This window comes from Dermacentor silvarum, chromosome 8 (genome assembly GCF_013339745.2).
Source record: "Dermacentor silvarum isolate Dsil-2018 chromosome 8, BIME_Dsil_1.4, whole genome shotgun sequence".
NCBI classification, from domain to species: domain Eukaryota; kingdom Metazoa; phylum Arthropoda; class Arachnida; order Ixodida; family Ixodidae; genus Dermacentor; species Dermacentor silvarum.
The window spans coordinates 139,189,976-139,205,611 of record NC_051161.1 but is presented as its reverse complement, the minus strand read 5'-3'; the positions used below and the strand labels follow the sequence as shown (position 1 = coordinate 139,205,611).

The 15,636-nt window shown below is 49.0% G+C and overlaps 1 protein-coding gene across 1 annotated transcript in view; it reads right to left on the bottom strand.

Moving 5' to 3' along the window:
* LOC119461727 (venom metalloproteinase antarease-like TtrivMP_A) overlaps nt 1–15,636 on the bottom strand; it is a 95,204-nt gene that overhangs the window by 67,241 nt on the left and 12,327 nt on the right. The window contains exons 2-4 of the mRNA XM_037723097.2: nt 10,928–11,121; nt 7,915–8,010; nt 7,721–7,847 (exon numbers count right to left, since the gene is read on the bottom strand). Of these exons, the coding sequence (XP_037579025.1) occupies nt 7,721–7,847; nt 7,915–8,010; nt 10,928–11,121 (417 nt within the window). The remainder of the gene's footprint in view (nt 1–7,720; nt 7,848–7,914; nt 8,011–10,927; nt 11,122–15,636) is intronic.

Here is a 15,636-nt window from a genome sequence, read left to right as displayed (position 1 = left end):
GCGCCCAAACGTCGAGCGGTAGAGAACAGACAGGAAGATGAGACTATAAAATTACTCTCGGAACTCAATAATGCCGTCGCCAGCATGCAGGCTAGCTTAGAAAAGGTCCAGGCAGCTATAGCGCACCCCAAAATGGGATTAGGTGCACTCAGTGAGCGCATCAGCAAATTGGAAGAGGTCGATGCCAGGCCGGCTCCTTCGCAGGTTGCAGTACAACGCAATGTTCTAGCACCACCAACGGAAGGCGCGATTCTGAGGGCAGCGTTATCCGCTCAACCCTCCCCTCAGCCTAAACATGGATAGTCCGGACGAGAACTTTAGCATCTGGCAATGGAACTGCGGAGGGTTTCCCAACAAGAAGCCACTTCTGCAGCAATATTTACGAACCCTCGCAAGTAAACCCAAAATCATCGCTATTCAGGAAGTTGTATCTAGTACACCCATCAAACTCGCGGGTTATCTGGAATTGTCATCACATTCAGGAGGTAGGGGAGTTGCTACCCTCGTCAACAGAAGGTACAATTGCCTCTCGCGCGACCTCGGCACAGTTAGTGATGGTATCGAGTATGTCATGACCGAAATCCTCATGGACCCACCCAGAAGGGGCCTCAGAAGAAACAGCCTCTTTATCCTTAACGTATACTGCAGTCCCAGCTACCGCAGAGCGAGAGCGGAGTTTCTCCTCAAGAGGGCCGTCAGCCTGGCCGGTGGGCACCCCCTTGTCGTAGTCGGGGATTTCAACGCCCCACACAGGGTGTGGGGGTACACCTATGACACGCCCAAGGGACGCGACCTGTGGCAGACTGCGATGGAAGCGGACTTGACACTCATCACCGATAAGGATTTCCCCACAAGGAGAGGCAACTCCACATGCCGGGACACTACCCCAGACCTCTCTTTTGTCAAGAACGTCGGGGAAGTGAAGTGGGTAAACACGGCTCTAGACTTCGGAAGTGACCACTACGTCATCGAGGTCTCCTTCACGGTTGCCCGCTGTAGGACGCGGAAATTCAAGATGATCGACTGGGACGTTTTCCGCAAGATCAGAGCGGAGCGTGCACCGACGGCCGTGACAGATTTAGAAAGTTGGTGCAAAGGGATCAGGGATGATGCCGCAGCGGCGACCAAGGAGGTCGTCACTGACCTCGACGTTGACAAGATGGATAACAGGTTGGCCCACCTGCTGGAAGCCAATCAAGCCCTCCTTACGAGATGGAAGGGACAGAAGCATAACAGGAGGCTCCGCAAGAAGGTTTCCGAGGTCAACAGGGAGATCGAAGAGCACTGCAAGAACCTGTGTAAACAACAATGGGAGGAGCTCTGCGAATCCGTAGAGGGCCAGCTCAGATCTGGCAAGAGCTGGGGTCTGCTCAAACACCTTCTCGATGAGGGCAGCGCCAGGTCCAACCAGAGACGATCCCTTGCGCAAGCCATCCACCTCGTTTCAGACTCTACCCCGGACGAGTTGATTGTCGACAGGCTCATAAAGAAGTATCTACCAGTCGCCGATAGCTCTACCCCCACCCAGTTCCCAGACTACACGGGGTGTGATGTGCCGGAGTTGGACCAAGATTTCACTGCGGTTGAGATCCGACAGGTCCTCTTCTCCCTGAACAGCAAATCCGCCCCTGGCCCAGATGGCGTCACTAATAAGATGCTCAAGAATCTCGATGATGAGTCGATCGACTTCCTCACCGAAAGGATTAATGAAGTCTGGCGCAGTGGACATGTCCCCACACAGTGGAAGACGGCTTGCACGGTCCTCATCCCCAAACCCGGTAAAGCACCAGGAATCGACAATCTGAGACCAATTTCCTTGACGTCCTGTGTAGGTAAAGTCGCAGAGCATGCCCTGCTCAGCCGGCTCACGGTGCACCTCGAGACTAATGATATATACACCCACAATATGATTGGTTTCAGAGCCGGCCTCTCGACACAGGACGCCATGAAGCTGATAAAGCATCAGATCATCGACCGGAGCACGAGAGATACCAGAGCAATCCTTGGAATAGACCTGGAGAAGGCTTTCGACAATATCTCACACGAATTCATTCTCAAGACTATTACCGGCCTCGGGCTTGGAAAGAGGGTCTACGATTTCGTCCTATCATTCCTTAGCCAGAGAACTGCCAAGCTCAAGATCGAAAGATACCTCTCGCAAGAAATAACCCTCGGTTCACGCGGCACGCCTCAGGGCTCAGTCATCTCGCCAACATTATTCAACATCGCAATGATCGGGCTTTCCAAGGAGCTCGCCAAGATTCAAGGAATCAACCATACCATCTACGCAGATGACATCACCATCTGGTGCGCTGGCGGGAATGACGGCCAAGTTGAGGACGCCATGCAGAGCGCCATCGATGCAACCGAGCGCTTCCTACGCTCCACTGGGCTCAGATGTTCTCCATCCAAGTCTGAGCTACTTCTCTACAAGAAAAGACCCAGAGGTGGTGGCCATCGTGATTGGAAACCAGCGTCCGAAAGCGAAATACAGGTTTTCACTGGTGACGGGTCCCCGGTGCCCAGAGTGGACTCGCTCCGAATATTGGGGATGTATATCGAGTCTAACGGTGCCAATGGTGCCGCACTCAGAAGGATCATCGCCAAAACGGAGAGTGCTCTCGGCCTCATCCGGAGGATCGCCAACAGGCACCGGGGAATCAAGGAGGACAATCTCATCCGCATTATACATGCTTTTGTGCTCTGCCACCTTTCATACTCGGCAGCCATGCATAATTGGCATGTTGCAGAGAGGAACAAGTTAAATTCCCTCATCAGAAAGGTCTTCAAGCTTGCCCTCGGCTTACCTGTGAGCACTCACACCGAATACCTGTTAAAGCTCGGAGTGCACAACACGCTCGAAGAAATAATAGAGGCGCAAGAGCGTTCACAGCTGCTCAGGCTATCCGGCACCCCGGCGGGCCGCAAGATACTCGATGAGATGGACCTCTACCCTGTCGACCATTGCGCCGACGCCGTGCGCATTCCCAGCGACATCAGATCTCAACTACACATCGCGCCCATTCCCCGCAATATGCACCCCACACACAACGTCGGCAGACGTCGGGCCAGGGGTAGAGCTCTACTCGAACATGTACGTAACAACCACATTGAGGCAAGCTTCGTGGATGCCGCGGCCTATGTCCAACAAGAGGCGTTCGCCGTCTCCATCGTCGACTCTAACTCCAAGATCACTTGCTGCACTACAGTACGCACTTCGAAGCCATTTGTAGCCGAACAGGTTGCAATCGCGCTGGCTGTGCTCGATGGTCGCAGAGAGGTAATATATAGCGATTCTAAGGCGGCCATTAAGGCCTACCAAACCGGGATGGTCTCCCCTCAGGCCCTTCGCATTCTCCAAAGCTTGAAAAGTATCTCTCCGCATTCTCTCATTTGGTTTCCCGCTCACTTGGGGTCGATTGAGGGCTCTCCCTCTAACCCTAATGAGAGCGCGCACGAGGCCGCGCGAGGACTCACTGACCGCGCCGCCTCCGCAGTCCCCCTACCCCGCGGGGAACCATTGATGACGTATAATGAAATCACTAAGCATTATTATCTGTCAAGACGGGTATTCCCCCTCCCGCACCCTGCCTTATGCAGGGCGCGGGCGGTGACCCTTCGACTTTTACAAGCTCGTGCGTATCCTAACCTTGCGGTTCTTCACGCTATATACCCTGAAAGGTATCCCAGTGCGGACTGCCCTGCCTGTGGACTAACGGCAACATTTAACCATGTGTTGTGGGAGTGTGAAGCCATCGGCTCCGCCTTCAGCGAGGATAGGTGGGCTGCGCTTTTGGGCAGCTCCGAACTCAACGACCAAACCCTGGCCGTCCAGAGTGCCCGCGATCGGGCCGTCAAGCTCGGCTTGCCGGTCCCTACGTGGGACTAGCCGGGTGGCGCGGGGTGTCCCCTGCGTCTTCTCTGGACCTCAATAAAGTTATTTCACTCACTCACTCACATTGACTTGAAACTGATCAGTTTCCTCGCACATGCTCACTTTGCTCGGAAAACGCGATTAAGCATCCGCAAGAAAAAGTTCTTTGCCTGGCTTATACACCAGTTTGATCGGATAGCGCCGCAAGGTCAGCCTCATGCGTTGCAACCGGAGGGGGCACTGATGCCGCGGCTTGCTAAGTATCGGTAACAAAGGCCTGTGGTCGGTCTCTACAATCACTTCTGCCTCACCAAAAACATAGTCGTGAAACTTCGTGCAACCATGCACTATCGCCAGCATTTCCTTATCGATTTGTGCATAGTTTTGTTGCGCCTATGTTAGGGACCGAGACGAAAAAGCGTGGGGCGGCCGTCTTGCATTAGAACTGCGCCGACTCCTAATTGGCTTGCGTCGACCGAGAGAACGAAAGGCCTTTTAGGGTTGAAGAAAGCCACAACGGGTGCTTTATTCAAAGATTCACGCAAGGTGTCAAAACTCTTTTGTTGCGCCTTCGTCCAAACCCATGCAATAACCTTAAGCAACATTGTTCGAAGCGGCGCGGTTACCACGGACATGTTGGGAATGAATCGCTGCGCGAAACTTATCATACCAAGAAATACTTGCAGTTCTTTCTTGTTCGTCGGTTAAGGCATTCCAAGTATGTCTTGTACCCTCTCCGGATCCAGGCGTAGGCCTTCTGTAGTGAGGATGTGTCCCAGATACCCGACCTCCGGCTGCAGAACCGCACTCTTCTTTGGGTTAAGTCGAAGGTTGCGCTGTTGACAACGGGACAACACAAGCTTTAAGCTGTAGTCGTGTTCGTCTTTAGTTCTGCCCCATACTAATCCGTCATCCATCACAATCGCCACGCAGGACAAGCCTTCCAAAACACGGTGCATTGCTGCTTGGAAAACTTCTGGGGCCGAAGCTATTCCAAACGGCATGCGAAGAAATCGATAGCGACCATACGGAGTGCTCATGGTGCAAAGTGAGGAGCTCGACTCACTAAGCGGAATTTGCCAAAACCCTGAAGCTGCATCAAGCATGGAAAAGGATTTTGCTCCGGCAAGCCTAGGAGCGACATCCTCTAACGTTGGCATAGGATAGTATTCACGGAGTATGGCTTGATTGAGCACCGTTGCATCCAGGCAAATTCGAACTTTGTCTCCTTTAACAACGGTAACCATGTCGCTGGACCATTCTGTAGGCTCAGTTACCTTTGTTATGACGCCATGATCCTCCATACGCTGAAGTTTCGCTCTAGTCTTGCCCTCCAGGGCCACGGGGACTCTCCGAGCCGATACGATGACACCCACGGCGCCGGGCTTGAGTTTTATTTCGTACTCGTAGCCCTTGAGCTCACCCAGTCCTGAGAATACCTCTGCAAAAGGTTGTGCTGGCGGGTAGAGTTGATCGACCTCTATGTGCTGTACCCGGCAGATAAACCCAAGACGTTCGACCGCTGAACCGCTCAGAGTCACTGGTACACTTTGCTCTATCATGTAAAATGTTTCGGTGACCACCCTCTCATTGGCTGAAAGCCGCAGGCGCACTTTTGCTGGGGCGGTTGACTTGTGGCCGAAAAATGCTGTTAGTGCAACCCGGCAAGCCTGCTCTGGTAGATCCGGTAGTTTTTGCGACGGCCCTCCTTGAAATGACGCAGCAATTTGCCCCGTGTCTAATTTACATTTCATTGGTTGGCCTTCAATGTCTACCGTCGCGCTCCAGTGGTCTGTGTTGACCGCGCTCACCGTTAATGTTTGCAGGAAAAAATCGTCGTCCTCTGCGCATAGTTCCCGTAGTTTTTTCTTCATATGGGGAAAGCTTCACGAAGGCGGTGCCGATTTGCATGCTCGGGCGAAGTGGTTAAACCCTCCGCACTTATTGCATGCTCTGCCTGTGGCGGGGAATTTTTCGCCGCGGTGTGCGCGATAGCCGCAGCTACCGCAGGCATCGCTTTTCTTTGCCACTACGTTAACTGCAGTGTCCTGCTTTGTCTCCGCGGCTTCACTGATTTCACGAAACTGCTGTTTCCCTTGCTCTTGCGTGCGACAAATATCGATAGTCTTCTTGTACGAAGGGTTTTCCGCAATCAATTTCTGTTGCAGGCTCTTGTCTCGAATACTCAGAATAATGCGACTGCGCAGCATCCGGTCTTCCATTACCCCAAATTCGCAGTTTGGGGATAACATTCGTAGCTCCGTTAGCCACTCAATGAAAGGTTCCCCTTGGTTTCCCTTCCTATTGGTTTCTGGACCCAAATAGAAATTCATGATAGGTCAAGTTCGTTTACGGCTTGTAGAACTCTTCAAACTTAGCAATTAAGACGTCTACGTTATTTTTGTCCTCTTCTGCCTGAAACGTGAAGGTGCTGTATACCTTCCTTGCCTCTTTGCCAATAGTCACTAGCAACGTAGCTGCTTGCACTTCTTTTGCTTGTTTTGTCAACTAGGTAGCAGTGGAAAATAGCGTGAAGTCACTCTTCCAAGTTTTCCATCCAAGCCAGGCGTTGCCCGATGGGTCCAGGGGCTTTGGCGGCGGTAAAATCGTTGACGGCAAAAGGGTTGGCGGCGTGGCCATTTCGGCTAGGCACCGCTGCCACCATGTAAGCGGGCCGGCAGTCGGGTGACGAACAACGATTATTGCGGTTGAAACGAAGTAGATATAGGAAACAATTGTGACGTGACAGGTCACGTGATTTTAACGAAATGGTCGTTGACGTCAGAGTGACGCAGCCATGCTACAGTCCACAATTCTAAACCTCTCTCGGAACACATACCGCTAACTGTTGATATTGGTGTTATCTAAGTCTGGTGGAAACGAAAAAAAAATTACAATGACGATTCACTTCGTGAAGGCGGGTTACGCTCAAGCGTATGCCCAGCGAACACCGCAGCGTCGAAGCTCAAACGGAAAGGGGCGAACGTGGTCGCGGACACTACATTGCTCTCGACGTTGCGAAGCCTGGTGTGCCACAGGGAAAGCGCATATTTCTAAACATGCAAAGAAGAGACGCCGCGAACATGCACAGCAAGCACCGCAGCGTCGAAGCACCATAGAGGAAAAGCTATAGCTAACTCTAGAGCAAACGCTGGGCGAACAAAGGAGGGAAACAGCGAAGGCACCGCCGTGTTGCTACGACTTATTTTTGTAGCACTAAAGATATTCAAGATGTACTATGCAAAAGCAAGCACTTACACGTAGCACGTAGGCACGAACAACGTTTGAAGTTCATTTCCTATATATTTCAGAAAGATCGGCTGGCTATTTAAAAAAAATTTAATGTAAAACTTACGTTGTCTAAAAGGCTGCGCTTGCAGGCGCCTTAAGTAGATGGCGCTACTATGCTGACGGAGGCTCGGGATTGCGTTTATTGCGCGCCTCGTCTGAATCGCATTCCGTCTTCTGCGCCTGCGCGCCTGCCCAGGGTAGGAACATGGCAGCGCCCTTGCGGTTCCCGATTTTGATACATGGGTGCTATGGGGAGCTTTTCCTCTAGAGTTGCTTATATTAACTCTATGCGAAGCACAAACGGAAAGGGCGCGAACACGGCGATTCTGTTCTCCACCTCCAGGCGCCTTCCTCCTCGGGCGCTCGCTTCCCTCTCGGCGACATACTTACGCCGATTTGACAGACGGGGCATCTACGCTTGCGCGTAAAAGTAAATAATAACAAAGCTTCGTAAATTATTCTTTATCAACGACAACCTTTGGTGCGTCTTCATCATACGCCTATAATTCCAAAACTTGTAGGCAACTAGGTGACAATAACTTAAAATATACTTACTTATCATTTTATAGTATGCGTCTTCTTTCCAGGCGGGAATCCGCGACATTACATGTAAAGTTCGGCCCATGAAATCTTTGTGGTTTCTGAGTGGTTCTATAAAATGCGTGGAATTAATGAGACCTGCCTGCGAGAAAGGAATGTGAAACTGATCTTGTTACTTCTGAACAGGTGATGTCAAGGCAGACACTCACAATATGGTAGTGTCCTCTTCCTTGTGGTTTCAGCAAAAGAGCTGCTTCATGTGCAGCGTTTTCATAGAGGTGGCGCTCGTAGTAGGCTCCGTCGACCTGAAGCAAACAAATTGGGAGATCCCGCCGCTGTGGCGCTACTTACACTTTTTCTTGCCTTGACGAATTTTTAGTGTTACCGAATGTTAATTAAAACGCTTTCTTCTGGGTTATGGCAGTGTTCAATAACACCAACAGTCCATTAATTGACTTCAATTGTGGTGTTCTGTTTTCAGTGACAAGGCAGCCACGTGAGCGATATGGCGTGAACGATAGGCTAGCATAAGTCATGTTCGGTATTCTCGTACTCTGGTAATCCAAATTGAGTTTTATGTTTATACAGTATTGCATTTAAAAAGGGCGTTTTATACTTGAGGAGGAAAACAAGAGGTGACAGTGCCGAGATTCATTTACTGGTATAAAAGAGGCTATGAAACCAATACTTGTCCTCCGAAGTCTTTCATGCCATTTTATACTGCTAGCGTGCACACTTCTTTACCAGTTCTATGAATTATCGGCTGTCGCAAACTCTGTTTCTCATCATTTGCCCAATTGGTCCTATACTGAGCAAAATGTCGCGAAACGAAATGTTTCACCCCCCCCCCCCCCCCCGTTATGGGAACTGCTAATTACAGCTGTCAAGAGGCTAATGTGGCGACGCCCAAGGATCTCCAGAGGGCATTGTGTACATGCGACGCGATGGAAAGGTCCGAATTCGCGTCACCCTTTCTCCCCGCCGAGCTCCTGTCATGTATGCACGCGCTCTGAGCCACTCGCCGACGCGGTGTGCTAGAGCGCACCAGCACCGGCAGCAGCAGCAGTAGCAGTGGAAAAGTCGAAGGAAGGGGCAAAGCAAGCTTTGTTTTAAAAAGCCATGTTCGTTTCGTCTAGTGAAATTGGATGTACCGAAAAGGTGGTGCGGATGTTAGGCGAGTACCACCACCTCAAGTGAAGGTAGACGACGTTACAAAAGCACCAACACCACAGGCGACGTGCGCCACGCGCGCGCATACGTGTGCGGAAGTGCAGCATACATCCGTACGCTTATATAGGCCGTCCGCCAAGCGCGAGTGCCTTGTTGAACTAACGTAATGTTTAAACGTAAATTACGTCAGAAAATGTGTAAAGTACGAATTAAAATCAAGCTGCAGACGTGATAGCTTCGTGTTGTTATTCGAATATGCAACGAAACAAACAGTTAAGCGAAAACTGAAAGACAAAGCCCGTTTCTAGCTGCCGTTTGAGGTCTGTCTTAGTGGCCGTGGCCGCTAGGTAGTGGTAGCGTTAGCACAGCATACGTCATCATTCTTGTATTCTCTCCGCCTAGCACAGGTGCGTTATTGAAGTAATTGAATTTCTGAAAGTAACATGGGCCATAAAATTCGTAAAGTATGACCTAAACACAACCTACAGAAATGACAGCATCGAATTGTGATCAGAATATAGAAGACAACAGAATTGTGTTACGTGGAAACTCAAACACGAACCCCTTTTCGGACTACCGTGTTTTCGGGGAGGAAGCCAGGAAAAGTTCTGATCAACTAGAGGCTAACAGCTTCGCTGTAAAAACAACACATTGGGGAGTTTCGCCCAAAGGACGATGTATTCAAAGCGATGGCAAGGCTTAGCATTGTGTCGAAGCTTCTCACACGGTGTTCTAAAGCTGCGTTTACACCGAAAGCGGAGTGGCCAAGCAGATTTTCAAAGCGGCGAGCGCGCGCGGCTGTTCACACCGGCCGGGCGGGCTGTCTTGCTGCCCGCGCCGCCGGTGAGGCGGAGCATCCCGCAATCTCACGGACGCGCCGCCACCTCGCACTTATCAGTCACAACCAAATCGTTCGCAGTCTTCATCCATAACCTCGGCTTCCTTGTACCTCGTGTTACATTTGTCGTAGAGGACCGTGTACTGCTCGATTATCTCCAGCAGCAGTTCCTCAGAGAACACAGCCAGTACAGACATGGTGGACGCCATTTGCATTCTCTTGGCCGGATGTTTACATTCGGTCACCAGCACTTCCGCTGTCTCGGGTTCTGATTGGCTGCGGCCAAAGCGGCCAACTTTTCCGCGCGGAAAAAATCGGTCCGAGCACTACCCGGCCAAGCAGCCGCGTATTTTCCGCAAAGCGTAAAATCCGCGGCCGCTCGGCCGGATCCGCCTGTCCGCTTGCCCGGAGCCTTCGGTGAGAAATTAAGTGTACGCGGCAGCGAGATGTTGGCGCGACACGACACGCAAGCCAACAGCGGGCTGGCACCTGCTAGGTGTCTCACAATGTTGCCACCGGAGTCGCAGTCGTCGCACCTCAACGGTGCACGAAATGAGACAGAAGGAAAACATCAGGTTTTGTAGCTTGACATGTAGTGTTCGTTCGAATCAGACCCGTGTATGCAGCTTGGTGCGCTATCGAGACAGCTGCGCAGTGTTCGCACCACGCTCGCGCCAGCGGTGGGAGGCGAAACGCAGCCCTGACTCTACTGCAGAGTGCCTAGCAGAGCCGATATAGAAGAGCCTGAGGGCGCGTACAATCGGTTTTGTCATTTCTGCGCTAGGAATACCTACGCATCTCTAGAGACAGTGTAACTTTCCACGTGCGCCGTAGGTACTGTGGCAACATGGCAGCGGTGACAACAGAGCGAATGTGCCTTGAGCATGTGCGACTTGCCCGTAGGCGTCCACGTTGTCTTGCAAACCTTCCAACAAGAATAATAGTCATTCATACATATGGCAAGTAAAGCCATAGTGATAACTTCTTCCTCCTATAAAGGGTAGTATTATGGATCACGGGATGCGACGTATGAGTTCAGAATGAGCGTAAAAGAAACGTGCAATTAATATAAGATTATCGGGGGGATGGGCCACCAAGCAACTCTAGTTCTCTTTTTTTTCACTTGGAGTAATCCTTTGTCTTTTTTAAGCTATATCACCGATAATAGGAATAATTTGGACAAAATGAATTAAACAAATTATGTGGATACTCACATATTTCTCGCTTGTTCCGTCCGCGGCGTAGTCTCGAAGCAGAAGCCTTGGTGCCAAAACTGACGCTCTTTTTAATTCCAGTAAGTGCTCGTGCTCAAAAGCGACGACTTTTCTTTGGCTGTCTTCCCTGTCTTCAAAAACTACGGGATAAACTGTGACACTGTCCACAGTGGAAGGGGCCTGGTTACTAATAGCTAGAAAAAAGGCAGATGAGAAAACAGAGGACATCGGTGTTTTTTCGTTTTAAACTAAAGTTTTGAGTGCTAAGCTGTAAGTTTGAAACATTTTTAAATTACTTTGAGCAATGTAAAATATCCCCAACAAAATGACGAACATCAGCCTTCGTTCTCGTTTGGCATTCAACTAAATCATATGCTATGAATGTTCCGCACGCGTTACATCTCGCTCAAAGAAACAACGCGAATGCTTGAACACTCGTAGAAGAAGCTAAAATAAATTGTCATGGCAGGCTAAACTTGGTGTATATTTTGATTATATTTCTGCCCCAACCTGTTCAACGCGTAATAATTACAGCTAAAGTTGTAATGAAATGCAAAAAAATTCTATTCTTGTCAAAAAATTCCAAAAGAATCGCAAGATATTTGAAACTCCTTTTCTGAACACATTCACTCCACTTCTGTGGCAAATTTGTGCAGTGCGTTATCATTGCATTATTGCATTCTTGTACTGCGTCAATTTTTTACTGCACTCTGAAAATGTTTATACCCACAAGAGTGTAAATGATTTGTGCCGTGTGTGACAGCCTTCCGAGCTGTTTAGCAACACCCCACGGATAAAAAATGTTCAGCAAGACGCCCCGATTGGGGAGAGCCTTACGTCATCATGATCACCATCATTATCATCCTATATTTATGTCCACTGCCGGACGAAGGCCTCTCCCTGCGATTTCCAATTACCCCTGTCTTGTGCTAGCTGATTCTAACTTGCGCCTGAAAATTTCCTAACTTTATCACCCCACCTAGTTTCTTGCCGTCCTCGACTGCGCTTCCCTTCTCTTGGTATCAATTCTGTAACTCTAATGGTCCACCGGTTATGCATCCTACGCATTACATGGCCTGCCCAGCTCCATTTTTTCCTCTTAATGTCAACTAGAATATCGGCTATCCCCGTTTGCTCTCTGATCCACACCGCTCTCTCTCTCTCTCTCTTAGAGTTAGACCTAACATTTTTCATTCCATCGGGATTCCTTGTTAACCTCCAAGTTTCTGCCCCAGATATTAGCACCGGTAGAATGCAATGATTATACACTTTTCTTTTCAACAAAATTGGTAAGCTCCGAGTAAAGATTTCGCAATACATGCCTTGTGAAATCCAACCTAATTTTCTTCTCCAAATTTCGTTCTCATGATCAGGGTCCCCTGTGAGTAATTGACCTAGATAAACGTACACCTTTACAGACTCTAGACGCTGAATGTTTCCTTGCGATGCTACGGAACATTATATTTGTCTTCTGAATATTAATCTTAAACCCCATTCTTAAAGTTTCTCGGTTAAGGTCCTCAATCATATGTTGTAATTCGTCCCCGTTGTTGCTGAATAGGATAATGTGATCTGCAAACCGATGGGTGCTGAGATATTCGCCGTTTATCCTCACTCTTAAGCCTTCCCAGTCTGAGAGCTTGAATACTTCTTCCAAGCATGCAGTGAATAGCATTGGAGAGGTTGTGTCTCCTTGCCTGACCGCTTTCTTGATAGGTAACTTTCTACGTTTTTTGTGGAGAACCAAGGTAGCTGTGGAATCCTTGGGTAGATATTTGCCCAGATATTTACGTATGCCTCCTGTACTCCTTGATTACGCAATGCCTCTATGACTGCTGGTACCTCTGCTGAATCAAATGCCTTTTCATAATTTATGAAAGCCATATAGAGAGGTTGATTGTATTCGGCAGATTTCTCGATTACCTGATTGATGACATAGATATGATCCATCGTAGAATATCCCTTCCTGAAGTCAGCCTGTTCTCTTGGTTGGCTGAAGTCAAGTGTTGCCCTGATTCTATTCGAAATTATCTGGGTGAATATTTATACAATACTGAAAGCAAGCTAACGATCCTATAATTCTTCAATTCTTTAACGTCTCCCTTCTTATGTATTAGTATAATGTTGGTGTTCTTACCAGCTCTCTGGTACACTTGACGTCGTGAGGCATTGCGTATAAAGGGCCGCAAGCTTTTCAAGCATATCTCCTCCATCTTTGATTAAATCAACTGTTATTGCATCTTCTCCAGCAGCTTTTTCTCTGGTAATGTCTTGCACGGCCCTTCAAAGTCCTTACATATGGGTGTTAAATAAACAATGCCCTTAGAAATGTAGGTATGAAGACAGGCAGAACCCTTCCTCATACTGCAACAGAGATAACACCCTTCGAAACAGGTGTTACACCCGCTAACACTTTTGGGTTCACTAGAAGGGCTTGTGAACCCCCCTTATTAACTACCCGTCTCCACCCTCCCCGCCCACTGTTAAAAGCGCATACATCGAGACGAAAATCTCTAAGTTTTGTAAGCTTGCTCCAAAGAGTGTGACACGAGCATTGTACAATAATGCCAAGTTGATCCCAGCGTTGACTGCATGGCTACGAAGGAATAACGCCGATGGAATTACAGTAGTGGTTGTATGACTACGCCAACGACAGTACGGATATGGTGGTTCATGGACAGCGTAAGCAGGAGTAGCACTGTGGTCAAAGGCCTCTCTGGAAGCACGTGTCAGTCAGTTGTTAGTCAGCAATATTTAAAGCAATTTGATTTCACACTAAAACTCGAAAGGATGTGGTTAAGTTATCGTGAGAGAGTGTATCAAAGTGTGATGTTTCTTGCGGCAAAGAGTCATTTTCAAAAGCAGTCATTTATATCGTTTGTTAACACGTAGACAGCAGAGTGCGCTGCGCCCGCAGTCATGATAGTTGTCCGAGTTCCTGTAATACGCTTAACATTTAAGGATCAAACTGAACAGTGTCCAGGATGTTCGTGATTTCCGAGATACCGAGGCTCCGAGACAACGTGAAAATATTCCTGCGCAGAATAAATGTAACCGGAGGGGAACTATTTTAATCGCGCCGAATTTTAAGTTCGTCAAGAAACATGCAAGTCACCGGCAAACATTTCACGGGCTTCAATGCCGTGTGACCTAAAACGTTTCGATAAACGTGCGCTCGCATGTCGCCATGCTGATGATGATATGCTGATGCGGAGCGCCAATTCGATCAGGTTATCCCTGAGCAAGAAATTTGGTGTAGATTCCGGGAGTGTGGGCCTATGTGCCGCTAATGAGTAACACTGGTTCTTCGATGCCACCCGGCGCTCCGGGTTATATACTGAAGAACATTGCCTGAAAAAAAGAACAAGCAGGCTGATAGAATAATTCTGAAGACAGATTGAGCCAAACTTGCACACGATTCAGGCAAACAGGGTGTGAATGAAGCTGATGCGTGTCTTACAGAGGAGAGAGAGAGAGAGAGATAATAAACTTTTATTCAGACCAAGCGCAGTTTGCGCCCTGGGTGGGTGGCCTCCTTATTCCAGGTAGCAGCGGGCCATGGCCATCTCCCGTGGCCGTTCGATGGGGCTGCGCTTGTCTCTTCGGGTCCGAGTTTGTTAGCTTGGCCTCCCACTGCTCTTCTGTTAGTGTGTGAGTGTCTAATGTTCCGACACATCTCCATACCATATGACATAGGGTGTCTGGGTCATCACACTACATGCAGAAGTATGAATGCTGAGTAGGCGAGATTCGGTGCTCTAGAATAGCGTGGACGTAGCGGTTGGTTTGCAGTTTCCTGAGGATTACTGCCTCTTCCCTAGTTAGGAAGGGGTGAAGTGGCGGGTAAGTTTCTGTCTAGCCTGTAGTGTTGCAGGATAGCGCTGTACTTTTTCGGGACTTCATCCGTTCTCGTTGGCGCGTCCTGTGAGAAAGCCCGGTGAACGTGAGCTCGGGCGGAGGCATCGGCTGCCTGAATCCCCAGTAGGGACTCGTTCCCCGGAGTAAAAACGATGTATGTTTCTGGTAGGTTCTTCGTTGCCGTTTCTGTGAGGATTTCGTAGGGCTTGCCTGGAGATTCTCCCTTTCTGGAAATTCCGGCAGGCTGCTTGTGAACCTGTGAGTATTATTGCTCCCTCCCCACAGGTTGAGATTGCCAAGGCTATTGCTGTTTCTTCTGCTGTATCTATTTCTGTTGTTAAAATGCTAGCAGCCATTCTCCCTTTACCCTTTCTGTCGACGACAATGATCGCATGGGCCGGAGTTCCTGTATATTTTGGACACGCAAGATACGTATTTGTAGACGAGTATCGAACTGGGAAGCAGCACTGGGAAGGCTCAGGAGTGACGATCAACGGCGAATATCTCAACAACCTTCGGTTTGCAGATGACATTGTCCTATTCAGCAACAATGGTAGCGAATTACAACAAATGATTGAGGACCTTAACCGAGAAAGTATAAGAGTGGGGTTGAATGTTAATATGCGGAAGACAAAGATTGTGTTCAATAGCCTGATTAGGGAACGAGAATTCAGGACCGCCAGTCAGCCTATAGAGTATGTAAAGGAGTACGTTTACCTAGGGCAATTACTCAAAGGGGACCCTGATCATGAGACGGATATTTACAGAAGAATAAAATTGGGTTGAAGTGCATACAGCAGGCATTGCGAAACCCTGACTGGTAGCTTACCACTGTCGTTGAAAAGTGTTCA